Source organism: Ornithodoros turicata, chromosome 7 (genome assembly GCF_037126465.1).
Source record: "Ornithodoros turicata isolate Travis chromosome 7, ASM3712646v1, whole genome shotgun sequence".
Classification (NCBI taxonomy): domain Eukaryota; kingdom Metazoa; phylum Arthropoda; class Arachnida; order Ixodida; family Argasidae; genus Ornithodoros; species Ornithodoros turicata.
In genome coordinates this window covers 12,069,205-12,096,306 of record NC_088207.1, presented here as the reverse complement: position 1 = coordinate 12,096,306, position 27,102 = coordinate 12,069,205, and the positions used below count along the sequence as shown (strand labels likewise).

At 46.9% G+C, this 27,102-nt stretch overlaps 1 protein-coding gene across 4 annotated transcripts; it reads left to right on the top strand.

Annotated features, from left to right (window-relative positions):
* Positions 1 to 4,193: 4,193 nt before the first annotated feature.
* On the top strand, positions 4,194 to 27,061 carry LOC135399539 (phospholipid scramblase 2-like). Of its 4 annotated transcripts, none has more exons than XM_064631282.1 (7): positions 4,194 to 4,289; positions 4,643 to 4,900; positions 7,320 to 7,397; positions 9,718 to 9,857; positions 18,027 to 18,123; positions 18,180 to 18,194; positions 23,461 to 23,552. In XM_064631282.1, exons 1-7 carry the CDS (start codon positions 4,250 to 4,252, stop codon positions 23,469 to 23,471), a joined length of 639 nt encoding a protein of 212 aa, XP_064487352.1. In that variant the 5' UTR covers positions 4,194 to 4,249; the 3' UTR covers positions 23,472 to 23,552. The 4 variants fall into 4 exon arrangements, with proteins under 4 accessions (XP_064487352.1, XP_064487350.1, XP_064487351.1 ...); XM_064631279.1 differs by adding an exon at positions 26,521 to 27,061 and having other exon boundaries at positions 4,197 to 4,289; positions 18,027 to 18,194; positions 23,461 to 23,619; XM_064631280.1 differs by lacking the exon at positions 7,320 to 7,397 and adding an exon at positions 26,521 to 27,061 and having other exon boundaries at positions 18,027 to 18,194; positions 23,461 to 23,619.
* Positions 27,062 to 27,102: the final 41 nt, after the last annotated feature.

Below are 27,102 nucleotides of genomic sequence, written 5' to 3'. Positions count from 1 at the left end.
CCCTTTGAGCTGCAGCAATGCCATCTTCGTGGGGGATGTTGGTATAGAGGGAAGAAACGTCTAGCGTGACCAGCAAACTTGAGGGAGCAGGTTGGCACTGACTTAATATTTCCAGGAAGTGATTTGTATCTTTAATCTAGGATGGAAGTTTTGGGGGTATATCTTTAAGAAGAATCTACAAAGCTGGAAATATTTTCGGTAGCTGTACCGTTACACGAAACTATCGGGCGCCCTGGGTTCCCAGGTTTATGGATCTTGGGGAGCATGTAAAATCTGCCTGGCACGGGATCTCTAGGGAGTAAATACTCGTACAGGGTGGTGTCTATCTTTTTGCTGGTTTTCAGATCTTTCAAGCTACGGATAACATTAGGCAGTGATCTGTTCCGTAGGGTCAGCTTCGAGGACTTTGTTAAATGATGTGCAAGATAACTGCCGAATGCCCTCGTTAATATAATCAGTTCTGTTCATTACCACAATTGCACCACCTTTATCATCTTTTTTTATAACCAGATCACCACGTCTTTGAAGGTCGGAAAGGCTACGGTGTTCAGCTGGCGATAAATTGGACTGTGATCTACGATTGGATGAATGGCCGTACGCGTTAATAATATCCTTTTGGACTGCATGAATATACATATCCAGGGCTTTATTACGGTTACCGTCCGGTGTAAAACTGGACGGCTGTTTGAAAGGGTTGGAGTCTGACCTAGGCTTGTCATGAAAGTATTCTTTGAGGCGTAAGCGGCGGGCGAAGTTATCTAAGTCTATGTGAAGTTGATATTCATTTAATTTATTGTTGCTGGGACAGTATGAGAGGCCATGGCTGAGTAAATATATTTCGGAATCGGTGAGAATATGGGATGACAAGTTAACGACATTATGAGACTTGCTGCTTTCGGCATTACCGGGATCAGTGGAGGCGGCGTCTTGATTTTGATTAATAATGGTGTGCTGATCCTGTGATGACTTACTAGTAATTTGGACAATACTTATCGGGCGACTATCCTGAAACGTTGTTTTAAGCCAGGTAGGGGCAACCTGGTTAACTCCGTCCCTGGCGAGCTTTTTGCGTTTAGTGCAGTGCACGGCTTCTTCCCTGTTCTCAGCGAAGCGTGCTAAATCTGAGTTATGATTGTCACCAAGAGCGGTTTTATCGCGAAAAATTTTAGCTTCCTGAGAAAATTGGCTGATAGCGTCATCACAATGGGATAACAACACATCGATTAACGAGGTGGAGGCATTGTTGATAATCTCGTTCCACTTATTTTGGTGTTCATTTTTAAGGGGGAAAGTAGGTTTAAGGTCGATTGCAAGTCCCTTTGGAATTTTGTTGTGTTGCTTATAGAGCTGCAAACTTTCACGATGAGAGCGATACCGTATGGACTTATCAGTTAGTTTTCTAAGTTTAAAGAAAGCATGGGCGCTAGGGGATGGTTCAGGGTCAAAGTTGGAAAGAGTACGCTCACCGGCGGTTAGTCAATCCTGTCTTGATGGTCGTGGTGTCCGTCCTCGCTGTCGCTGTTCCAAGATGGTGGCTTCCTGTGGAAGGCTTGTCATTAAAGTATTCTTTGAGGCGTAAGCGGCGGGCGAAGTTATCTAAGTCTATGTGAAGTTGATATTCATTTAATTTATTGTTGCTGGGACAATATGAGAGGCCATGGCTGAGTAAAGATATTTCGGAATCTGTGAGAATATGGGATGACAAGTTAACGACATTATGAGACTTGCTGCTTTCGGCATTACCGGGATCAGTGGAGGCGGCGTCTTGATTTTGATTAATAATGGTGTGCTGATCCTGTAATGACGTACTAGTAATTTGGACAATACTTATGGCTTGTCATGAAAGTATTCTTTGAGGCGTAAGCGGCGGGATAAAGGTGGTGCAATTGTGGTAATCAACAAAACTGATTTTAACGAGGGCATTCGGCAGTTATCTTGCACATCATTTTACAAAGTCCTCGAAGCTGACCCTAGGGAACAGATCACTGCTAATGTTATTCGTAGCTTGAAAGATCTGAAAACCAGCAAAAAGATAGACACCACCCTGTACGAGTACTTACTCCCTAGAGATCCCGTGCCAGGCAGATTTTACATGCTCCCCAAGATCCATAAACCTGGGAACCCAGGGTGCCCGATAGTTTCGTGTAACGGTACAGCTACCGAAAATATTTCCAGCTTTGTAGATTATCTTCTTAAAGATACACCCCCAAAACGTCCATCCTACATTAAAGGTACAAATCACTTCCTGGAAATATTAAGTCAGTGCCAACTTCCTCCCTCAAGTTTGCTGGTCACGCTAGACGTTTCTTCCCTCTATACCAACATCCCCCATGAAGATGGCATTGCTGCAGCTCAAAGGGCGTTTTTAAAATATTCGGACAACTCATACGATCCTTGTGTTCTATTCACATTTCTTAACCTTATTCTGAAAAATAACAACTTTGAATTTGATGGTAAACATTACTTGCAAGTCAGTGGCACGGCTATGGGCACTAAGATGGCACCAAATTTTGCAAACATCTTTATGGGTAATCTGGAGGAGGCATTTCTGTTCCAATGCGAGAAAAAGCCGACGTTGTACAAGCGTTTTCTGGACGATATCTTTATGGTTTAGCCATATTCGTAGGACGATCTGAATATATTCATTAGCAATTTTAACCAAGCACATCCGTCTATCAAATTCATCCATTCTTACTCAGCTCTAACTGTTAACTTCCTAGATGTCCAGGTAAAGTTAACGGACTGGGTCCTAACTACGGACCTGTTCCGTAAACCTACGGACTCCCAGCAGTACCTAGCTTTCAAGAGTTGCCACCCGCGGCACACTAAACTTGCTATCCCCTACAGCCAGGCACTTCGTTATAGACGCATCTGTTCCAGCGACAGTGATCTGGATAGAAATTTGAACCAACTCAAGCAAACATTCATTAGTCGCCAATTCCCACCCAGTTTAGTTGAGGACGCAATAAGAAAGGCCCGTGGGGCAGATCGCAAACCTCTGTTCCAAAACCGCAACTGCAAATCAGACAATGGTTCCGTCAACCTCGTTGTAACATTCAACAATAATGTTTCCAACATCAACAGTATACTTAATCGCCACCACGGTATTCTTTGTCAGTCAGAGCGCATGCGACAAATCTTCCCGGAACCGCCACGTGTGACCTACAGGCGCTCGCAAAACCGTCACAATAATCTATAGTCAGCTCCAAAGTCAACCGACCAACAAGTCCGACGGCAGGCTGCCACCCGTGCAATGGCCGCCTATGTCAAATATGCAAACTAATGCGAAGTGCCCACGTGCTTAACAGCACAAATTCTAATTTCTTCGTCAAAATTCATGGTGACTTTGACTGCAATTCATCCAACGTCATTTATGCCATAAATGACGCTGTTTCGGCCTTCTTGGGGCTTCTTCGAGGCCCAAGAAGGCCAAAACAGCCGTCCAGTACTGGCATGGCGACTGTTGGCTTACAAACATATGCTATACGTGCAGCCAAAGAGCTCCTGCTATTTTTGTTTTTCCTTTATATATATATATATATATATATATATATTTAAATCTGCACACATTTAACTGGGACACCCTGAATAGTGACAAAAGAAAATTTATGTCGCTGACTTTCCATACACTCACCAGTTTATCCAGTGGTGGTGGCTACCGAGCATTTTGCTTACTGATTTAGGTGGAATTCGCGTAAATAAAGCATAGTTCCCGTAGGGACCTATGCTAACCTAATTGCCGTAGACCATCCAAGGCAAGCCCTATTCGAGATGACATATCGATCGCTTACAAGACGATTCTAAAGATACTGAAGATGAACCTCACCACCTGCCGTGGGATAGTGGCTACAATGACGGCATTCGAACCCGGCACTGGGAAGTGACCCGAGTTCATATCCGGACGCCTGCGGTCTGGGTGTTTTTCCTGAGGTTTCGCTCAGAAGCTTTAAGACATATTTCGTTCACAGTTCCCTGTGAAGTCGGCCCAGGACGCATGATCCCCCTGCTATAGTCTTGAGGTGACCTGCATGTTACCTGTATGAGCGTGGCCGACTACGCCAAGGAGTTTATTTATTTATTTATAAATCGACACCACCACCACAACTTACGTGCGACGATTAGCAGCGCGATAGCCCGCCAATCTTTTTTCCAGCATAGTGATCCGCTCCGAGCTGGCGAAGTGGAAGGCGACGAAAGAATAGCAGGGGTTGCGGAAGAAGGAAGAAGTGTAGAATTGAAGGTAGAAGATATGAGTCAGAAGGCAACACCTTTGGCTTCTCCTGGTCACGGTAGGGCTCTTGCTTTAGTGTTCACTGTCTATTGATATCGCCGTGCAGGCATTAGCAGCAGAGAGCGCTCACATGATCTTAAGGAACACAGGTGACGAAACTTCTGTTTCCATAACTTTGTCCTGCGTCTCTCAGGCTGTTTCCAAGCATTGAAGCATTTTCGAATTTTCTCGCTACCTCTCAATAGCTCTGCTGTTGCTTATTACTACTACTGTTTTCCAAGATTTTTGCGATCTTGAAAAGTTCGAGGTCTATCTGTATCAGGGTTAACCTACACCACTTCCCTGTGCAGTAAGCTGCGAGACCTCGTCATATTTGTAACTGTTGTAGACGAGCCTTCCTATATGCCGCAGGGCACAGACGTTCCACGCACAAGAGACGAAAAAGCACGAAGGAGAGCAAAGAGGAAACAAAGCAAACAAGTGGGCCATCCGGAACAGCTGCTAATTCTTCCACGGCGGATACACCTGTAGAAAAGTCTCCAGGGGCTCCCGCCGACGGGGTCATTCAATTGGAATTGCCTGTATACCCCGGTGCCTGCCCTCGAGGATTGGAGTATTTGTGCTTACTGGACCAGGTTCTCGTTCATCAGAAGATCGAACTCCTTGAAGGTAAGGAAATGTGGTGGAGTCTTTTCCCTGTCACGTGGTCGGGTTTGTTATGTAACAACCACACGTCTTCTGTTTGCACCTATTGCTCTCTTATGGCGTCTGTTAAAAGCCCTCCCCATTCATCACCTCAAAACAAAGTTCTTGTTGTTGCCGCTGGCGAGATCAACGAATTTTTGTAACATTCTTTTACTCATAGGCTTCTTCTTCCAAGTAGCTAAAAATTCGTACATCCGTAAATGATATCGTGGCTCAGCACTGAAAATGCCACAGAAAAAAAGGGCGTGCAGTCACCCTTCCAATCTAGTCACCAACACAGTAAAGACTGTTCCCTGCCATAGATGGAGAGTTTGCAATCTGCCAGAAGGGGCAGAGGCACAACGCTCCCCCTTTTTGCATACACAGAGGTAGGGCTGGGTGTCAGAAATTCCCTTTTGCGATGTTACAAATTTTTACACTATGTTCATGTTCACTCGCATTAAACACGCGATACTTAGTATACCACTCGATATATACCCCCCGCGCGATATGCCCCCGATATGAACACTCGATATGGCCCCGCAGTGTGCGCCTATGCTGCCCGCTGGTAATGAATACTGCTGCTTGGGCCTGAGCTCCACGCGATCCGAGCGCCCGCCTGATGGCTCGATGCTTAGCCCGGCACTGTCCAGAATAACTTCCGCTGTACCGCAGTTACTCGAAATTATGTGATGCATTAGGACGGACCCTTTGGTCCGCAATTTCGCTAAAATTAAGGACTACGGGGGAACGAAGTGTAACTTAATGATGTGCTATGACACATAACCGAAAGATAACCCTTGTTCACAGGGAAGTGTTCTGCTAGCTGAGTCTTGTCTTCCTGTAGAGAGGTCGAGCCACCCTTCATAATGCGGAGAGACAGGATATAATTCCACTGATCCACGAACCCAGTACCTGCAGTAGGCGAGAATATCAAACATACGCCCAGTCCCGCAAAAAAAAGAAAGAAAGAAAAACGCTTTTGGCGCAAGCGAGAACCCGCGCAGTGCGCTACTATAAAAGTGTTCTTGTAATCGTGATATTGCGGACATTCGCATGTTGTTCATGCTTGTATAGTAAATACCTCACCAAACACGTAATTTGATAAGTGATCGTTCGATGAAGCACACTTCGCACGCAGTTCTTGTGCGTGCAAAAATGCGGGGTGCGTGATTGGACACTGTAGAGTTTGGACTCTGTAGTGACTCTGTAGCGAAGCGAAGATCTGCGTGCGGTGTAAAAATGTGTGCGTTCAAAGGAAAAAGAAGAATGGTGTGCAATAAACGCCCTGCATACCTTGCATCACAACACTGTTGCAATTCCAGACATGGCTTTTCAACCGTCCAGAAAAGCGAAATAGTACGTGCTGATAAGCTAGTGCATGACTGCGAAGTGAAACCCGTGACAAGGAGTACCGAGGTACCCGGAGGTTTTTGAGTATTAAAAGTTTGCTGTCCATTAAACTTGGAGCTGTGTAACCAGAATTTCATATCGGCTCACTGCAGCAATAGACGCGGACAAGGAGTTAGAACATGGAAGAGACAAACCACCTGCAGACCAACTTGTACCAACTACCCCGCTTTGTCCCTCTTGTGTAACCAGAATTTGTCTACACTCTTTGTCTTGGGTTTTACCTCGCACTTCTCAACCATGTTTGCCTTTTCTTTCTATAGTTGTAATAGCAGCTTGATAAAGAGGCAACCTATTCTTTGCGTTTCATTTCTCGTATTCAAGACGGAAAGGTATATTTGTTCTCCTCTTAGTTCTTACACTGTTTCGTTATTACAAGGCTGGACGTTCTCGCATTGGCCTTTTGTTCTGGGGATATCGCTGCTTCAGAATTGCGAGCAGTTACGGGGCCGTCAAGAATAAAATGAGTCACAGCCATTCGTGCACGCGTAGCCATAACGGTGCGGTTGAGTATCCAAAGTGTGGGATAACATATCGAGATCTGCAAGTCTAATGGCTGTTACACCGTGTGGGAACTTTTACCTACCTCATCATATAGCTCGTGTAGTGCCTCCCCAATTGCCCAGGTGGTAGCATACTGCATTTATTTGCTGAAAGATCACCGCTGTATCCTTCATTTTCCGTGAACAGAAACTGAGACATTTTATGAACAAAACGGTTCGCTTCGTGCCACTGATGGTTCAGCTAGACATGTGTGCAACTGTCGTGCATCTAACGTGTCATCCGTGCATCCGGTTCAGTCAGACATAATTCCGCAACTAGCATACACAAATTAACGGTTCGTGATCTGCAATTGACTTCACTGCTCCTTGGTATCGTGACGGGAGGCTGTACTGAACCAGACTGAAGCTCTGTTGCTGGTTCATTTTTGCTAACCCAAGCGAAACCAACATCCGATCAGGTTCTGATAAGATCTCACTTTTGACTTTTCCAGCACTCACGGGGTTCGAAACAGCGAACAAGTACGTGGTAAAGAACAACCAAGGACAGTTTGTCTACTTCATGGGGGAGGGTAAGTTCTTGCACATAATATTTTCGTGTAGTCAAACGGTGGAACGCATGTGTGCGACATTTCGCGTAGATACGGGGCTAGTGTCTTTACGTGTCGGGCCAGAACATCGGTACCGACCAACGTTGGTACCGACGTTAAAACACGGTACACTCCAAGATACAGTGTCATAACACCGTTTGCGGTGGTAACACACCCTAACTCACATGTGCACAATTTCAGGGTTTTTGAAGAGTGTCTGCGACTCCGGGAAGCTGCAGTAAAATTTACCCCCTATACTACCGAGTGAAAGTAACCCAATTCATTAGGTTAACGTAACTCCATCGGTGAGTTATTGTAACATACATAAGGCGTAAAAAGTAACCTTCGCGCCTTGCGGATCCTTCAGCCATCTCATCACCTTGAAGAACGTGCAACGAAATATTGCATAACAGTATATTCCAAAAAGCATACATTTATTGTGACTCTGATACGGAATAAAAGTTGAAGTTGAACATTATGATGCACATTACACGCTACGTACATGGGACATGACTACATGACTAGAAACGACTGTCATCAGGATAAAAAGCGATAAAAACCGGGCTGTTTGGTGGTACATTTAAAAGCGATAAAACCCCAGTGCAGGGGACACAAAGCGACAACACAGACGAAGCACTGACTGACAAACAACTTTAATGGCAGGGACACATCTTAAATACACCAACTGCACACCCGACCCCTAGTGGCAGCCAAGGCCGTCATGCTGTAATCACAAATTATCACAAAGTTATCAAAAAGATATCACTCAAACAAGGCACCAGGTAAACGCCCCCCCGAAACAGAATTCGCGTTAGTTATCAATGAATTGCTGGATTGTATCCGTTACCAACACGGAAGGCACGCTAATGCAACTTGCAAGTTGCATTAGCGTGCCTTCCGTGTTGGTAACGGATACAATCCAGCAATTCATTGATAACTAACGCGAATTCTGTTTCGGGGGGGCGTTTACCTGGTGCCTTGTTTGAGTGATATCTTTTTGATAACTTTGTGATAATTTGTGATTACAGCATGACGGCCTTGGCTGCCACTAGGGGTCGGGTGTGCAGTTGGTGTATTTAAGATGTGTCCCTGCCATTAAAGTTGTTTGTCAGTCAGTGCTTCGTCTGTGTTGTCGCTTTGTGTCCCCTGCACTGGGGTTTTATCGCTTTTAAATGTCATCAGGATCCGAAGTGTGTCATCAGGATCCGAAGCGTCTCCTAACCGATGCAACATACTTCAGGTTGAACACTTCGTAATGCTCGAAGCCGGTAGATATGACAACTCTTCTGCAGGTCTTCGGTGGCCATTGCATATTTTCAGCACTTTTGTCCTAAGCGACACTGTTAAGGGTAAATAATGAGAGGTATATTACGAGGTTGTGTTACATTCCTTTCTACGCGGCCATCTCAAGTATTGTGTCAGTGTTATCACAGCGCGACAGACGATGTAGATGAGCGTCACCCGCATATTTGAACTTCATTGTCCATTGGGCGTTAGGAGATTACGTGTACAGTCTTAAAAATGAAGTTCACCGTATAGCACGCTTCAAGCCGACCATCATCTCGAATGATATCGTTATCTGCCCTGACTTGTTGAAAACGGGAGGCGTACGTCTTTTCTGTGACAATTATGAACCGGTTAAGTGTCACAAAAGACGCGGCGCCTCCCATTTTCAACAAACCTGGGAACTGTATGTATCAAACTCTGCACTTTGCAGAAGAATATCTTTTGCGCGAACGCCATTGCCCTGAATGTGGGTATGAAACACAATTGAGTATGATTGTGAGGTCCGATCTCACACTTCCTTGTCCTGAACACAAATATGATGCTATAGCGAACGTTTTACACCAGCACGTGTTAATGAGAATGCAAGGCTACTCTACGCGAAGTAACGCAGCAACCATTAAGGTCATAGTCACAGCTTTTAATTGTTGACTATATAGAAGCCTGCTATATTTAACCATTGTCTTGGCGCAGTATGGCCAGAGCTGCTCTTGCGCCAAAAAACCCCAAATCAAATCAAATCAAATTAAGGTGGCGAGAGACATGGAAAAGACAGCGAAGCACATGACGTATAGAAGCAGCACTTAAACATGTCCACGCGCAAATAAGGCTCGAAACAACGTTTGCTATCGTTATTCGACTCAGTTTTTTTTTTTCGTGAGATGTGCACCCGTTCTTGGACGGACGTGCCAAGCGCAGGATCCACGAAGAAGGCTTTGTTTAACGATCGCCTATGACTCTGGAACAGTCCGCACAAGCTTCGAAACTGATCTATTTATTCCTGTCGTTCCGCTTGCAGTAAGTGAATGCTGCGCCCGGAACTGCTTCAAGATGACTAGATGCTTCGATATGTTCATGCTGGACTTCGCGCACAACCTGCTGATGTACCTTGTTCGACCCATGCGCTATAGCCAAAGCTGTTGCTGCTGTTGCCTCCAGGTAAGTTTTCTCTGTTTTCCAGCAAGACACCGCAGAAATGGTGCTGTAGCGCCACCGCCATCTAACGATGGTCACGGTCCTCGAGGACTGCTTCTTCTCTCTCGAGCTGTCTGTTCCTTTCGGGCAGTGCTGAAGTGGCACCGCGCAGTAAACACTGTTTTTACCCTTCTGTCGGAGTCTAGTGTGGACTAGTTTACTCAGGCTTCCACATCTCTGGTGACCCGAACGGCGAATGCCTGCTTTTTCTCGTCGCTTCGAATGCCAACGCTTCGCTCCGGCCTGACTACTACTGCTACTGAACTTGGTATGAACACTTCGATTCAGCACCAACCGGACCTGGCCCCGCCCACGTCAGGCCCCTTGCCCACCACTCCCCTACCTACCGTAGAAGGAACTCTATCCCTGCTCCTACCACCTTATTGGGTTCATGACCCGCAGCTATGGTTCGCCCAGACCGATGCTCAATTTTCCGCCCGAAACATTTTGTCGCAGAGTACCGAGTACGGGTATGTCCTTGGGGCTTTGCCTGCCGGTACCGCGACGGAGATCCGCGATATTATCTCCAACCACCCCTCGACAAGCCCTGCGACACCCTCAAGATAAAATTAATCGCCCGAACAACAATGTCTTCCCAACGTTGCCTGCAGCAGCTTCTCACCAACGAAGAGCTCGGCGACCAGAAGCCAACCCAGCTTCTTCGACGGATGCGAGCTCTAGTTGGCGACTCCACTCTAGATTCATCGCTTCTCCAAGAACTGTTTCTGCAACGTCTGCCCGCGGAAACACGCCGCATCCTTGCTGCGGAAGGCAGCACTTGCTTAGACGACCTTGCCAAGCTTGCTGACCGTATACTGCACCACTCGCCGGCGGCATGGGCTACCATCGCCTCCCTTGGCCTCACGCCCACTCCTACGCGTCCTGACATCGACCTCTCTGGCATACCTGCTGCAATGGCAACGTTGCAGAACATGAAAGCCGCCAATGCGAATCTCACGGCAATGGTGGCAGGCATTTTCCACCCGCAGCAGGTCCCCCTCTCCCGTCGGTCGCCAAGATACCCGACGGCGCCGTTACTCCAGCCGTCGCCGTTTCCCCTCACTCGTACATTCGGAGGACAGCACGTTCTGCTGGTACCACTTTAACTTCGGCGGCAGAGCTCAGAAATGCAAGCCCCCGTGCAACTGGCCGGGAAACGCAACCAGCAACTGAGGGCGGCAGCAGCTGGTGTTTCGGGAACCCGCCTGTTCTTTATTCGGAACAAGATTAACAACGCAAGATTTCTCGTCGACACGGGAGCGGACGTCAGTATCGTGCATCCAGAGTCGCCTCACCGACTACGTCCCGACCCCAATTTCAGCTTGCAGGCGGTCAATTCCTCACCAATTACATGCTACGGCCGACGATCGCTCACCCTGAACATCGGTCTTCGCAGAACCTTTCAGTGGCTCTTCATGGATGCCGACGTTCCCCACCCTATTCTTGGCGCGGATTTTCTGCGGCACTTTGACTTGCTTGTCGACATGAAGCGCCAGCGGCTCGTCGACGCCGTCACCGGTTTGAAGGTCCAATGCCTCTCAACCACCTTTGAATCCGTCAGACCGACCTTCCTCCGCTCCTCTACTTCTCCCAATTTCCTCGCCATTCTGGACGAGTTCCCGGAGATCACACGTCGTCCGCCTCCGGATGCTCCAGCGCGCCATTCGATTACTCACCACATACTCACCAAAGGTCCGCCAGTTCACGCCCGTCCCCAGCGTCTCCCTCCCGAGCGTCTCGCGATCGCATGCCGGGAGTTTGACCACAGGCTTGCCCTCGGTGTCGTCCGATCTTCCAGCAGTCCATGGGCATCGGCCTTGCATATGGTCCCGAAAAAGGATCCGGGGGACTGGCGGCCATGCGGCGATTATAGAGCTCTTAACGCCATAACCATCCCCGTTCGTTACCCTGTGCCGCATATCCAGGAGTTCACCAGCCATCTTCATGGTGCCACTACGTTATCAAAGGTCGACCTCGTAAAGGCCTATCATCAGATTCCGGTAGAGCCTGCGGACGTCCCGAAGACTGCCATCACAACACCTTCGGCCTGTTCGAGTATGTCCGCATGCCATTTGGCCTCCGGAACGCGGCCCAGAGCTTCCAGCGCTTCATCGACCATGTTGTTAGAGATTTACCATTCTGTTTCGCATACATCGACGACATTCTAGTCACGAGTTGATCGTCCGAGGAGCACGAATCACACCTGCGTCAACTGTTCCAGCGTCTCCAGGAATTCGGGGTCGTCATAAATGCTGCCAAATGCGAGTTCGGCGTACACAGCATAGATTTTCTCGGTCATCACATCACCTCGGAGGGCATCATGCCACTCCGCACAAAGGTCCAAGCTATTAACGATTTCCTCCAGCCACAAACTCCTCGCAAGCTCCGCCAATTCCTTGGGTTGGTCAATTTTTATCGAAGATTCCTTCCCTGCTGTGCACGTCTACTTGCCCCACTTTTCGACCTCCTTTCTGGCACCAAACGTTCCAGTACAACACTCGTATGGACAGCTGAAGCTGAGCAAGCGTTTCAGCAGGTTAAAAAGATGCTGTCCGAGGCTACGCTGCTCGCCCATCCTATCCCGAACGTCCCGACGTACCTCGTGGTGGACGCCTCAAGTGTGGTAGTAGGCGTAGCCATACATCAACTCGACGATCAAGGCCAGCCCGTCCCATTGAGTTTTTTCTCTCGCAACCTCACGGCTGCGGAGAAACGGTACAGCACTTTCGACCGCGAGCTGCTTGCCGTCTACCTAACCATAAAGCACTTCCGTCATGTCCTCAAGGGATGACCCTTTACCGTTTTCGCGGCCATAAGCCGCTGACTTTCGTCATCAAATCCTCCAGCGCCTCGCTTTTATGTCGTGAGATCCGGCATCTCGCTTTCATCAGCGAGTTTACCACCGACGTTCGCCACATTTCTGGCCAATCCAACCAAGTAGCCGATGCGCTGTCGCGTCTCGATGTATCGGCGGTCACATCATCTCCACCTCTAGCCATTGACTATGATGCCCTTGCTCTGGCACAGGCTGACGATCCGGACCTCAAGGAACTCTGCGCGACGCCGACCAACCTAACCATCAAAATGGTCCCATTGCCTGTCGGCACTCAACCCCTTCTCTGTGACACTTCAACGGGAACACCCAGACCGTATGTCCCTCAGGCCTTTCGACGCCAGGTCTTCGACGCGTTCCACTGCCTCGCCCACCCCGGTATACGCGCCACGCAGCGTCTTATCTCCACCCGTTTCCTGTGGCCCAGCATGCAGAAGGACGTACGTCACTGGACCCGCATATGTCTGGCATGCCAACGAGCCAAAGTGCACCGTCACACGTCGTCGCCCTCCGCTGCCTTCCCCGTACCCAAAGCCCGTTTCCGGCACATGCACATCGACCTCGTCGGTCCCCTTCCACCTTCTTCGGGTGACACCTACCTTCTAACATGTGTTGACCGGTTTTCCCGATGGCCCGAAGCTTACCCCATTCCCAACATTACCGCCGCTACTGTCTGTGGTGCATTTCTCACCACATGGGTATCCCGGTTCGGTGCGCCAGCCACTATCACCACTGACCGCGGTCGCCAATTTACTTCCCGCCTTTTCGCCGCGGTATGCAGATTCCTGGGAGCCCAGCACCGTCTCACCACTGCATATCATCCCTGCTCTAACGGGCTCGTGGAGAGGCTCCATACACAGCTCAAGGCAGCCCTGAAAACCTCTGAGTTTCCGGAACGTTGGTCCGAGCACTTGCCCCTGGTTCTGCTCGGTATCCGCAGCGCCATCAAAGACTGCGGTGTTTGCGCCGCAGATTTGCTGTACACCCCCGCCCCCGCCGCCCCGCCGCTGGGAAGGCGGCCCCCTTCGCCTTCCCGGTGAATTCTTCGCTCCCGGCGCAACTCAGCCCCTGCCCGACCCGCAAGATTTTGCCACCCGGCTCTCCTCATTCTGTGCCACCCTGCGGGCGCCGTCTTACGACTCTCATCCGATCGTCGCGTCTTTGTGCACCCCGACCTGGCAACGACGACACATGTCTTCGTACTCCACGACGGCCATCGGCAGCCCCTGCAGAACCCATACGACGGCCCCTACCTCGTCCAGAGTCGCCGTCCGAAATCCTTTAACCCTCCTCATCAACGGGCGCTCCGAGGTGGTTTCAACGGATCGCGTTAAGCCCGCGTACATGGACATCCCATCTTGTGCAGCGGTTTCAGCCCCCGTCTCTTCGGTCCCCTCCCTCGTGACTCCGGTTTCGTCCCCGTCTCGCCGGCTGCACTGGGACTCGAAACCGCCTACCTGCCTTCGGCTTTAGACTCTTTTTGTGTGCTCGCTCTCCATGCTTCTAGAGGGGGGAGCTTGTAGCGCCACTGCCATCTAACGATAGTCACGGTCCTCGAGGACTGCTTCTTCTCTCTTGAGCTGTCTGTTCCTTTCGGGCAGTGCTGAAGTGGCACCGCGCAGTAAACACTGTTTTTACCCTTCTGTCGGAGTCTAGTGTGGACTAGTTTACTCAGGCTTCCACAGTGGAATGGCAATAAAGAGTGATAGTCCCGGTGATGTGATTCGTGGTTATTTTGTTTACCCCTTGCCTACAGGTTTTGAAAATGAATATAAATGTACTAAAATTCGTATCGTTGGGACCTCAATTTGAATGAGAGCTTGTTAACGGAAACGATAAAGAAAACTGGATACGTGAACTGCCCTAATTCCAAAGGAAAAGTGAATGCAAACAGAGAGGAAATAGTAAATATTTTCACTTCCATTACATAAATCAAAACTAAAACGAAATCGACGGGTTCTCACCCTATAGCGCAAGCTGAATTCAGCTTGAACGTACCTTACTTTCTCCCGAACCCTATTTCAGTATTCATAACTCATCAGCATAACTTTGTGAGTAAATACATATTAACAGCGCGAGGGACACCACAGCTGACCAGAAAATCTCAGTGTAGCAACAAGTCCGCTGCATCTACATTGGTAACAGTACGCGAGCAGTACAGCCTATAGGGCATACTGTGTACCGATGATGTAGTCGATTGGTTCTGCGGGAGCTCCTTCTACAACATCAAAGAGGCGTTCACATGGCTTTAGCTGCCCCATCGGACTTTTCCACAGGAGAACTAGCCAGTCTTGCCGATGCTGCGATGAAGATCGCCATGCCTGTACATTCTTATGCGTGGACACTATCCTCGCCGTGAATCAGGGCATCAATCGACAACATCCTTGGAATGGGGTCATCGCCGCGTCTGTCCACCATCGACGCTGTAGCCCAGCAAGTCGACCACCTAACCCAACTCGTCGCGGCCTTCACCACATGCCGTCGATCGCCAAGCCCTCGTTGTTACCGTAGTCGACCACCGTTTGGCTTAGCCCGTCGTTCAACGTCAGTTCTCAGTCCAACGGAGTCTGCTGGTATCACCGCTGCAGACGCTCATCACTGTCTGCAACTGTGCTCACGGACTGGAAATGCTCCGGTCAGCCATCACTAGGCCACAATGTGGACAAGGCCTTCATAACAATCGCCTCTTCTGTACTGTCGACCATGTCTCCACCCGGCGGTTGTCTGGTGGATACTAGAGCTGATAGCAGCGTCATCCCGACCAGCAAGTTCTCCCATCGTTTTCACCAACCCACTTTCACGTTGAAGGTTGCAAATGGTACCACCATCTCTGTGTATGGCCAGCAGTGTCACACTTGAAGTCAGCAGTCTTTCGCCCCCTCCTCATCCAAGTCTCCTCGATAAGCGGCGAGCGACTGTAAATGCAGGACCGGTAACCAGTTCCCAACATCCTCGGCACTGTGGCCAACATCGAAGGGGCTATATAGTAGTATGTATACCAGAAAATTGACTTGTTGCGGGCCTACCGTCCTGTGGCTGAAGAAGATATTCAAGAAAGGCAATAGTATCTTCATTCGGAGTATTCATGTTCTTGCGCATGCCTTTCGGCTGGCATAATGCACCACAAACATTTCACAAGATTTACATGCAAATGCAACTACATGCGATAGAGATGCGTTGAATTCAAATATAGTAAGTAAATCCGTGAATTATACCCGGGTTCTATGATGTTGGGGGTATTCGTAGTAATACGGTTAATAATTTTAATAACTAGGGGTCAGAAAGCAAGCGTGTTGGTTGTTAATGGTGCTGGTGGGGTTACGTTCAGGTATGAAAATGAAAAAAAGCGAATTGGCGCGGTTTCTATGGTATCGAAGAGTCGTCGTAGTATTACATATTTCTACACTGAGCAGATAATACATTGAATTTTAATCATTACTTTTGAACAGTAATATTTCTGCAAACAGAAATATGATGAAAGACAATATAGACATACTGTGTTCGCTAGGTTATTCTAAGTTTCTTTAGAGTTCAGTTTAAGGAACTATGGTAATCGTATGTGCTATGTTTTCTGTTGCTTTTATTTCTTTATTTACTCCTAATGCTGGCCGCCCTTTGCCAGCCAAACCATGAGGGGGTGAAAATACACAAATGGCAGAAATGTAAAACAAACATTACAAGCAATTGACAAAAAGAAAGTGCACGAAAAAAAACATGGCACACACACCAATACTATGCACACTACTACAGTACTGCAGTAGTACATACTACATACATAGTACTACAGTACTATGCATAATAATGGAAGGCAATCAACCACTCAATGACATTACATCATACCCCTGTATTTCCCAATTTCTGATGAAAAATTACTAGAAGTAACTAAGGAGTATCGCGCTTTGATTCCAAATGAACTGAAACTGAAACTATGAATTGTGTCAAATACTAGTAAGGATCTCGGGATAACACTGTCTTTTCATTCATTGGCTGCTTGTCTCTTCCACTCAGACGCTGCCTTATGGTCTTCTCAGCACTGGTGGGTGCTATTTGTCCTAATACCTATTTCCTATAGCCCCAACATCCTGGTCAAATCGCTCACTGCTCCCGGCGTAATAATATCATAGGCATATACGTTATTATAATATAATGGCATATAATATCATAGGCATATAATATTCTAATGTAATGGCATATAATGTTATAGACTCGGCTTTGGTTTCAACTTTTCTTCGTGGAAGTACCTTACGATGCCAACTTTGCACCAATGAGGCGAAGCCTGTATGTTATTATATCATGTTATTTTTTAAGTGATTTTCGTCTTCCTGAAATGCAGATTTTTCGAAATTGTGCAATAATCGCGTTTCTAACTGGAAAATTAGAGCCAATTAGCCATTTTTAAACATCATTTTTCCCCAGCGCCCAAAAATTTGCTGTAGTTCAGCCGTTTTTATGTCTGAACCATTTTTGGATGTAGCGCGCTGTGTAACTCATCGATTTTTACACTTGATAGTAAATGATTTTGGTATCGGTTGACTTTCCTCGTTCAGGGATGAAGGAAACATATGAAACGCGAAGGTGCTCCCCTAGAAAGGGAGGGCATAAACGTTGCCTGAAACACCCACGAAACCCGCAGGTGCCTCTGTGTGGAAGCTTCGTTTTGTAGCATCTTGTAGGTGACGTCAGTTACAGCAGGAAATCCGGTGCGCAGATGTGGCGTAGTTCCACTTGCGGCTTGGTGACACTCAGCTGCTGACTCGAGCAAGGGGTAATCTAAGAACGTAAGATAACAAATGTCAGATGCGTGCTCGACAGTGATTCCCCACAAGACTGCTAAGACATACAGGAGTGCATAAACGTTGCCCGAAACACCCCCGAAACCCGCAGGTACCTGTGTGTGGAAGCTAATAGGTTGTTGTTCAGAGAAACTTTTTTTTGCGACAGAGAATTCGCATGGTCACGTACTGATCAGGCGAAATACACGGGACCAACGTAGAAAGGAAACCTATATTTCAGTCTTGTGTGGGAATACACTGTGAATAATTCAGCGGATAGCCTGTGCCTTTGTATTCGTTTTGTGTATCGCTGTATACTACCCTACCCTACCTACTACTACCTACACTACTACCTATACTACTACACTATACCTACTACTACCTACACCATACCCTACCTACTACCCTACCTACCCCAAGTATATCTTAGCGTTAGTTCTTAGTTCTTAGTAGTTCTAGCGCTAGTTCTTGCCACTCGTATAGTAGCACCGCATGTAACACGCAATTTTTGTTTATTGCGCGTTTTAGACAATGGAAGTTCAGATCCCTGCCGGTGTGGTCGCCGGCTACCTGCACCAGATATGGACGCCTTGGTCCCCCTGTATCGCCGTCTGCAACGCCCAAGGTAAAGCGACGCTCTGGGTCGACGGCCCCTGCATCACAACCGACTGCTGCTTCCAGGACGTCGTATATCGGGTACAGTACAGAATACAGGCACCGCTCGTGCTCCTGGATTCGGGAGCTCCAGTTGAGATGACCCAAGACTTGACAGTAGCAAGAATAATGAAGTATTTAATGAAACATAGCAGCAGGCAGTGATGAACTGAAGCAGCCGCCTCCAAGGAAAACCAAAAGCAAAAGCAGAACTACGTACACGCACGCACCTCTTCTTCGCGGCTACTGCACTCTCTTATCAGTTTGTTCATTGGAAAGGCGGTTGCAAGTTGCAGGGATGCGCGTGATGTGGGCAAGCTCCGGCCATCCTTCCTAGGGATGGTGGCAAAAGGGGAATGCGGGAAAATGTAGGGGATGCAGGAATAGTTGCAAGTGCAATGATGTCTGGTTTATGAAATCTTATGCAACAGCCACAGAAGCCTGTGACTGAAACGAAAAAAAAAGTATCTTCAGGGCTTGTTGGTAACAGCTCATCTCGCAATAAAAGCGCTAAAACTGACGTACGGATACAACAGAGCGCTCACTTTCAACAAATATTGTCCAACAACACCCGACTTTCAGTGCTAACGCACACGTTCCCGGCTTTTCCGCCGTGGACTCCGCCGTACTGAAAGCGCAGCGACGTCTAGCCGGGGGAGCACGATAAAAAATTGTACCGCGCAAGCCAGAGAGAAGGAAATAGTGCTGGATGCGGAGGGTGCCTGCGAAACGGTGTATACGAACCTAATATGTCGCGCGCGCTTTGCTTTACGAACCTACCCCTTATCTCAGTTTGACTGAAAACACTTGACGCCCACAATGCCTTCTATGTAACTAGAAAATGTCTTCCCTATTTTCTGCTTCGTTGTGGTCGTTAACGCGGGTGTTTAAACAGCGTCCGATGTGCGATTTATCACTGGTCAGGGTATGTGGTAAACGACCCCATAAAACACGGAACTTCGGCTTTTCCATAGCTAATATCACATTGCGCACTTCTTCTTTTTTGTCTGTTGCGGACAAGGGGGCCAGCTGTGGCCAGCTCAGGGTGAGCTGTGCTTAGGCAGTAGCTGAGAGGAAAAATGGAAAGAAAAAAAAGGGCAGTGTATCATATCTAGGCGACCAGATTCCTGACTGTTGAAAGTACATCGGGATCTTCGTTAATGATTGATTGGAATTTGTAAATGAGGTAAGACTCGCGTTGTTCCCTGCCTATAAATTACCTGCCTATATATATATATTATATATTCTATATATATATATATATATATATATCTTGAGAAGTTGGAGTTGGATCGGACGGCTACGTAATTATAGTTGAAATAAATGGGAGACAGAAGACGAAAGTAAAAGCACTTCCCCTACTTTCGTCTTCTGTCTCCCATTTATTTCAACTATATATATATATATATATATATATATATAGAACAAATAGGTTAATATATCAGACGGCTACGAAGTTGAAGTTGAAAGTCCAAGTCTTATTATTTCACTTATATACGATATATATATATATATATATATATATATATATATATATATAGTACATTAGAAATATTTACTTGTCTGTTTTAGGCTCCATGGATACATCGCAAAGTTCGCGCATGTTACACGTGTCGTTGCAAGTTTCTCTGTGATAACCTGTATACGTTGTGACCCATATTTTCTTCGGTGAACGTATGCTTAAATAAAGTGGGATTATTTGTTAACATCTCTTGATTTCATTTCCGTTCTTTACTAGAGTGATATATTTCGTGGCTTATGGCACACATGGGTGCATGTCCAGTTTAGATCCTCCCACTAGTTTTCACACTAAAATCTGAATGTGCGAGTGTAATTATGGAAGGTTCATTGTAATTCATAAGTAATCGGTGACCACTTCAACAAACTTCTCCAACGGCCGGCGATTACTTACTACGAATTACAATGCGCCTTGCATAATTACACCCATAGGTGCAGATTTTTGGGTGAAAACAGGTGGATGAACCTAAATTGGACAGTTTTTTCTTTCTTTCTTTTCTACGGCTATAACATTTTCCGATTTTTTCCGATTTTTACCCCTACTATGTCCATGTCCTGTCTTACTATCCATTTTATTGAGTGTGACATCATGGACTTTGGGATGTTGGAAGCTACCCCTCTTTTTACAGTCTTGGATACACTAGAATTATAGCTAACCAGTGCTTTTTGCAATCCCTGTTGGTATCTCCAAAAGAGCTGATTAGGTTTTGAAATCAGCAACAAATCAAGGTATTGGAGTTTCTCACATGGTCTCCGTGATGAACTCTGGAGCAATGATGTCTACGTCAACCTCACCAGGATCCTTAATTGACAGCCACTAAATGGTCATCAGCATATCTGATTATTTGAGCACATTAATTGCTCTCTCCATCATTATGTTTAATAATTGGGTGTTTTACGTCGCGAGACAACTGAGATCATGAGCGACGCCACAGCGGTCGGTCTGTGGATTGCTTTTGCCCACCTGAGGGTTCTTTAACGTGCGATGAAAGCTCATCACACGGCACCCCGTATTTAACGTCCCTCGCGGAAGACGGCGTGTCTAAGCAACTTGTACCCTGCCACCAAGTTGCTGGCGTCCTCGGCCGGGTTCGAACCCACGATCTCGGGATCAGCAGGCGAACACGCTACCGACTGAGCCACCGAGGCCGGTCATCATTATGTTGCTGATGTGTTGATCTATACTGTAGCCAGCTACAAATCAGTGAACAGGGGGACTACACCGGGTGTTTCACTTAAATCCCCGGGCTAAATAATTCGTGAAACGGTGCACCAGTCGAATAACTTTCTTTTTTACAAGTATCTCGAATACCGCCTACAAGATTCGCATCGCGTGAATGAGCGGGAGACGCTCACTATTTAAATAAAAATTCAAATAAAGGCGACAGATGACAGTTAAGTTAACAAAAACTAGTTTATTTAGTGGGTAATCTAACACAAAGATTATAATATACTACGAAACGTTTAAAAGAACGGTCGACGTTCGATCGCAGTGAAGCGCAAAAGGACGCTCTTCCACTCCCTTATCCACCAATGAATTACGTCCTTACACCAATGACTTACGTCCTTTTGCGCTTCGCCGCGACCAGCCGCGACAAAAATACGTAAACCGAAACCAATTATTACTGTAACAAGTGACCCGCTTCGGTTGCAGATTTTTCTCTAAAAGGTATCTACTGAAGGTCCCAGAAGGGGTAGTACCCATTTTAATGCCGACGGGGCCCTGCTTTAGAAGTTAGCTTTTTTTCACGAAACTCATTTGGATTTTTATTTAAATAATGAGCGCCTCCCGCTCATTCACGCGCTGCGCATCTTTTAGGCGGTATTGGACAGATACTTGTAAAAAAGAAAGTTATTCGATTGGTGCACCGGTTCGCGAATTATTTAGCCCGGGGATTTAAACCCGGTATACCTTAGATCCTATGCAAATTCCATTCTTTTGCGCTAACATCCTACCACCTTGTTCTACGTAGGTTGATCGGATGTATGTCCTGAGCAAAGTTTTATCGGAAGGAAAGCTAGGCAAGTGCAAAGCTATATCGCTAGATGTCTCGGATAATAGCCTGCCAACTTGAAGTAAGCATGTAAGGCGGTGACGCTTTCGGAGCTGTACGGTTCCAGATCCTAGTGAGTTGCGGTGTTGATCAGTATATGTGGTTGCTCAGGACATACCTCCGCTCAACCTACGTAGAACCACGTGATCAGATTTTTGTGCAAAAGAATAAAATTTGCAAAGGATCTAAGGAAACTCGTATTTACATACACGATGTTGTGGGTGTGAAAATATTATCAGCCAAACTGAGATAAGGGGTACTTCAAAAAGCAAATCAAGCACGCCATAATATCTAGAGGTGAGTGCGGGTAAGCAAACTTGGACCCGCACCCGCACAGTACCCGCGAGTGTGTGACCCGCACCCACAAGAATGTTATCTGTGCGACCCGCACCCGCAGTGCTGTCTGTCTACCCGCATGGGTTCCCGTAGGGGGAAGTGTCCCTCGTCCACTTTACCGCTGTTTCTATTTTAAAACAATGGAAATTCTGAGTGTTGGCTACGTGTCTCGCACACTCTTAAAAATGAACTTCACCACATAGCACTCTCCTAGCCAACCATCATCCCGAATGACAACGTTCTCGCCCCTGATTTGTTGAAAACGGGAGGAGGAGCCTATTTTGTGCCGTGCATAATGGGCACAAAATAGGCTCCTCCTCCCGTTTTCAGCAAATCAGGGGCGAGAACGTTGTCATTCGGGATGATGGTTGGCTAGGGGCGTGCTATGTGGTGAAGTTCATTTTTAAGAGTGCACGGCTTCAATCGTATGCCAGTACAACTGCAATTCAACAGAGAGCCATATATGTCTGCATTAATAATCGAACTCGTCCGGCAGCACTTGCCTGCTGCAGTCTGGCACATGGATTTATACGGCCAACGACATAGGGCACTGCTGAGCTCGCGTGTGACAGAGAGGGATCACTTAGTTGGCCATGGATCGAGTGAGGGTAATGCGGGTATACCCGCATTACCCGGGGTTGCATTGCGGGTACACCCGAATTTTTCTCGCTACCCGCAGCGATCGCGAATTACCACCCGCAAATCGTGACGATGTGCGGGTAACTGCGGGTACTCGCGGGTACACCCACGATCGCGGTCAGCTCTAATAATATCCTATAGGGAACGCGTGCGTAAGCATTGAAAGTAGGGCGCTGTTGGGTAAGGAAAGGGAGTATCCTTATATCAACGGTAAAAGTGCTATGGTGTAGGCGTGCTGTTACATTGTGAAGCGACGATACTTAATGGTTGCATCGTCCCTATAAATATATATTTTGTTAAAGTGAGCGATCTCTTGTTTCCGTCCGTTGTCTGTTCATTGTGTCCGTCCGTTAGTTTTAGCGACTGATTCCAAGTTTTATTTGAAGCTTGCACATGCGTAAGCTGATCGAAGCGCTACAACCGTAACGCTCGAAATCACATTCTTCCACATTATTGTTTATCTGCTTGTAACGGACATGGTACAGGGATATTCGGCTCGCTGACGGCAGTATTGTGGCTGCATCCCGTCGAGGTTCTAGCTTCCGCAATGCTGGGTGTTACGCTGCCAGTGTGATCGAGGCTCGTAGGTAGAGAAGGTGATGTAAATTTCGCGAGTTTGTGGTTTTCTGAATTTGGATTGGGCGCAAATTCTTTGAGACAATGAGGGACTGTTGGAAGCCCCATCATATCAGGCATCCATCTTGGTGGATTTTGACTGCACCTCGATCGCTAGGCATTGATAGTGAAATATTTGCTTCTAGGTAAAGACTAAAGATGACACTCAGATCGGTCTCATCATCCGGCAGTATCCAGGTGTCCTGAGGGACGTTTTTACAGACGCCGATAATTTCTCAGTTACGTTTCCGGTGGACTTGGAGGTTACTCACAAAGCCATGCTGATTGCCTGCACCATACTTCTGGTACGTACACTTACGAACTAAAGTGACCAACATTTCGGCAGTACTGAGTAGAAGTGATATTGCGGTCTTCAAGGAATCTGTCCCCAAAGTGGATAAATCAGTTACCTGCCTTCGCATAAACGGTGCGGGGACGATACGTGATGGACATACTATGATATTGCAGTACATAGCACCGAACGCGGCCAAGCGTCGTTCAGAATCATATTGTTCTGTCTCCTGACGTATCGAAAACAGGTGGTATGCGTTATTCTTAGGAAATTCTTGCAAATTGAAAGAGCCCAAATAAAGTCAGACACATCCCATTTTGAACAAATGAGGGGGGATAATTACATAATAGTATATGATTAGAGATGGGACGAATCAATGATTTTCAGAATCAGAATCAGAATCTAAGGGACGTTCTGCGAATGCACGAATCTTTCGAATCCCTCCTTCAAAAGAGTTTGAAAAGCCAGAGAGAAAAAAAAAAGCACTTATACTGAAAAGTGTTTTGAAGCAGAAGATAATATATTTGTTTAATGAAAACACAAGTTCAATAATAGTTAATTTTCATGACAAAATATACCATGTATGTCTGGTTCAGTGTAATTTATTTAACGTACTGTTCACCGACTACACGAGGGGGGATTGTTTTCGAAACCATGTTACTTTTAGAAATTTTTGCTAATCTAGGGCTACAGTTCGCAGCCTTAGCTCATAGACAAAGTCCGGCCGAGGACGCCTGCAACTTGGTGACGGGGTACAAGTTGCTTAGACACGCCGTCTTCCTCGAGGGACGCTAAATACTGGGTGCCGTGTGATGAGCTTTCGTCACACGTTAAAGAATCCTCATGTCGGCAAAAGCAATCCACAGACTGACCGCTGTGGCGTCGTTCACAATCTCAGTTGTCTCGCGACGTAAATCCCCAAGTAATATTATTATCAATCAATGTTGTTCTATATTCACTACTTTCCAAGGCAGTGCGGTGCTGGCCGCAAACTTTTGACATGTGAAAAACAGAAGAGCAATTGGAACAGAAGTAACGATGGCTGGCAGAGGACAATCTTCAACTCGCAATGTGTTACACCAGTGTAATGATGGCTTTTCGTTTGAGCATTGACCAGTCCGGCCGATGCACTGCTTTCCACACAAAAGCGTGATTGAGTAAGTCACATTCTTTTTTTTTTTTTTTTCACAGATCGCCGCGCGTCCCTGGGGCGTTATTGACAAGGTTCATGACCTTCGACCCCGACCTCCGAGACATAATACAGAAAATAATTCACCCAGTGCACGCGGAATGTGATTTATTCGATTATGTCAATCTACTCCACAAATGTAATTAATTCAGCAGTACATCGGCCAGTCTGGTCAGCGCTTAAGTGAAAGGCCATTACTACGATTATATAAACTGTGTGACGCGCCCGTCTGTTTGGAGAATGACGGGTCGCAAGAAGCCTAGGAAGTAAGATGTGGGTGCTCGCAGACGCAGAGAAAGTCACCACATTTCATCACGTTGCCTCCAGCAATGGAGTAGGGTATCGTCCCTGATGATGAAACTCTCCAATCGTCATCATTTAGATAAAGTTTTTGTCGTCCTAATGCCATGGTTACTACATGTCTACGTACAATAAAAAGCGATGTATAACAGTGCGATGGCAACACTATGGTGGTCATACCCGAGAGAGTGCCTATGCTTACGAGGACGCATTGTGTGGTGATGAGGACAACTCTCTCAACGAGATTACGGCTTCTGCTGGCGATGATGCCGTCCTCGTTGAACCTGGCGCGCGGGTGACGTGGAGTGTACCGAAGTAGGCGGCAGCTTGAAACCTTGGGGTGGGACAGAGATTGGCGCATCGAAATGGTACTCGAGTATGGTGCCCAGGTCTCTCAGAACGCCGGAACTGGGTGGCGACGTTGAAGCGCGGTTGATGACAGACTCGAGACAGAGAACTGGAAGACGGGACGGAGAACGACAACCTACTCGCCGATGCACCTGAGTTCTGGCGATCGGTGGGATGAGAATCTCCTTTCCCCGATTCGGCTCAGCTGCCCTTGCATAATCTTCGCCAGCTTACACAGCAATCAATGGAGGAGAAAACCGTGGTCCCACGTGTCGGCCAGAACTAATCACACCGCAAGACCATAGCCAGGACAATGCAGATGACCAACAAGCCGTTACACAAAATCCAGCACTTCCTTGCTAATCCCAGTACGAAGCTACTTCCAAACTGCCTCCAAAAAGCAGTCCGAAACACTCAAGAACTCCACAGCATAACAGTAATACAAAACACAAAGTCCAAGCACAAGTAAAGAAGGCCAGCCTGGAGGATTACCACAAAGTGTCCCGTGGTCAAAAGCAAAGAATTGAGGTGCGGAAATATTTGCTCGCTGTCAGGAAAAATGATCGTTTGTTTTAGAAAAGGCCAATGCAGGGATCGTCACAGCTGCAACATAAAGATTCTTCTCTATTGTCATTAAACACACACGTCATACAGCAACAATCAATTGAAATTAGCGACTTTAATTCTCTATTATGTAGTATGTAATTACCGTTGGAAGAGTAACACTTTGAAAGACTTTGTTCGTTTGCGGGTTAGTAGAACATTGTTATGTTCGTGACCGACGGGAAAAGGAGAAATGGCCGCTGAAGTAGCTTTAACGGAGGACGGGTCATTGGCAGAGTTTCCGAAAAAGTCATAACCGATGTATCTGGCGGCGTATTTTTTGGTCCCTAGGTTGGCTGCTCGGCTTCTTGAGTGTAATTACGCTATTACAATGCTCGATGCTGTCAGATAGTACTATAAATATGGGTTCCACATAGCACTAGCACATTAAGTTACGTTCAAGTCAAACGTATACTATTTGTAGTACGTCGGCGCTCGATGCACTTTAATGAAGTAATTGATTTATCTTTCCAGGATTACATGTACTACGAAGACCGCGACCGGAAGCGGCGCGACGACACCAGTGGAGGAGTTGGAGCAGTTCAAGGAGTTGACGCGTTGAACAGCATCGTAAACTAAAGGGACGCCGTCGGAAAGTTATGAATCTTGTGTGATGCGCTTCAAGCCAAGACTTCTTGAACGCCAAATGCAGCTGATGCAGCACTGTGATCCGGACTTACTCTGCACTTATTTCTAAATTTCGTTACTATCTATGCATATTTTCAAAGTAGTAATTGCCCAATCATCTCACCGCACTGTACCCCTGCATGGTGTAAACTTGCGTAAAATCCAAGTGGTTGAACCAGGGCTGTTCCTTTTCAGCTTCACGCGATTTTTTTCTTGTGCCGTATATGGCTTATTATATTCCACTATGTGCCTTTCATATTCCAGGCCAGAGATGCATATTTGATTTTCAAGATACTGTGCAGCCAATTATTTTGCGAAACATTGTTTGTTGGGACTTGCATTGTATCTCCGGAGAGTATGCCCCAAAATACAGGTGAATGTGTGGTCAGTTGTTTGTCTTGAACGCCATAGAAACCTGTCGCACGGCAT

Bases quoted from the DNA above. Each gene is read 5' to 3' on its own strand.
- LOC135399539 (XM_064631279.1), top strand. From the start codon at position 4,250: ATGAGTCAGAAGGCAACACCTTTGGCTTCTCCTGGTCACG. The intron at 9,858-18,026 runs GTAAGTTTTCTC...TGCGCGTTTTAG, and splicing joins GTTGCTGCTGTTGCCTCCAG to ACAATGGAAGTTCAGATCCC. The intron at 23,620-26,520 runs GTACGTACACTT...TTATCTTTCCAG, and splicing joins TTGCCTGCACCATACTTCTG to GATTACATGTACTACGAAGA.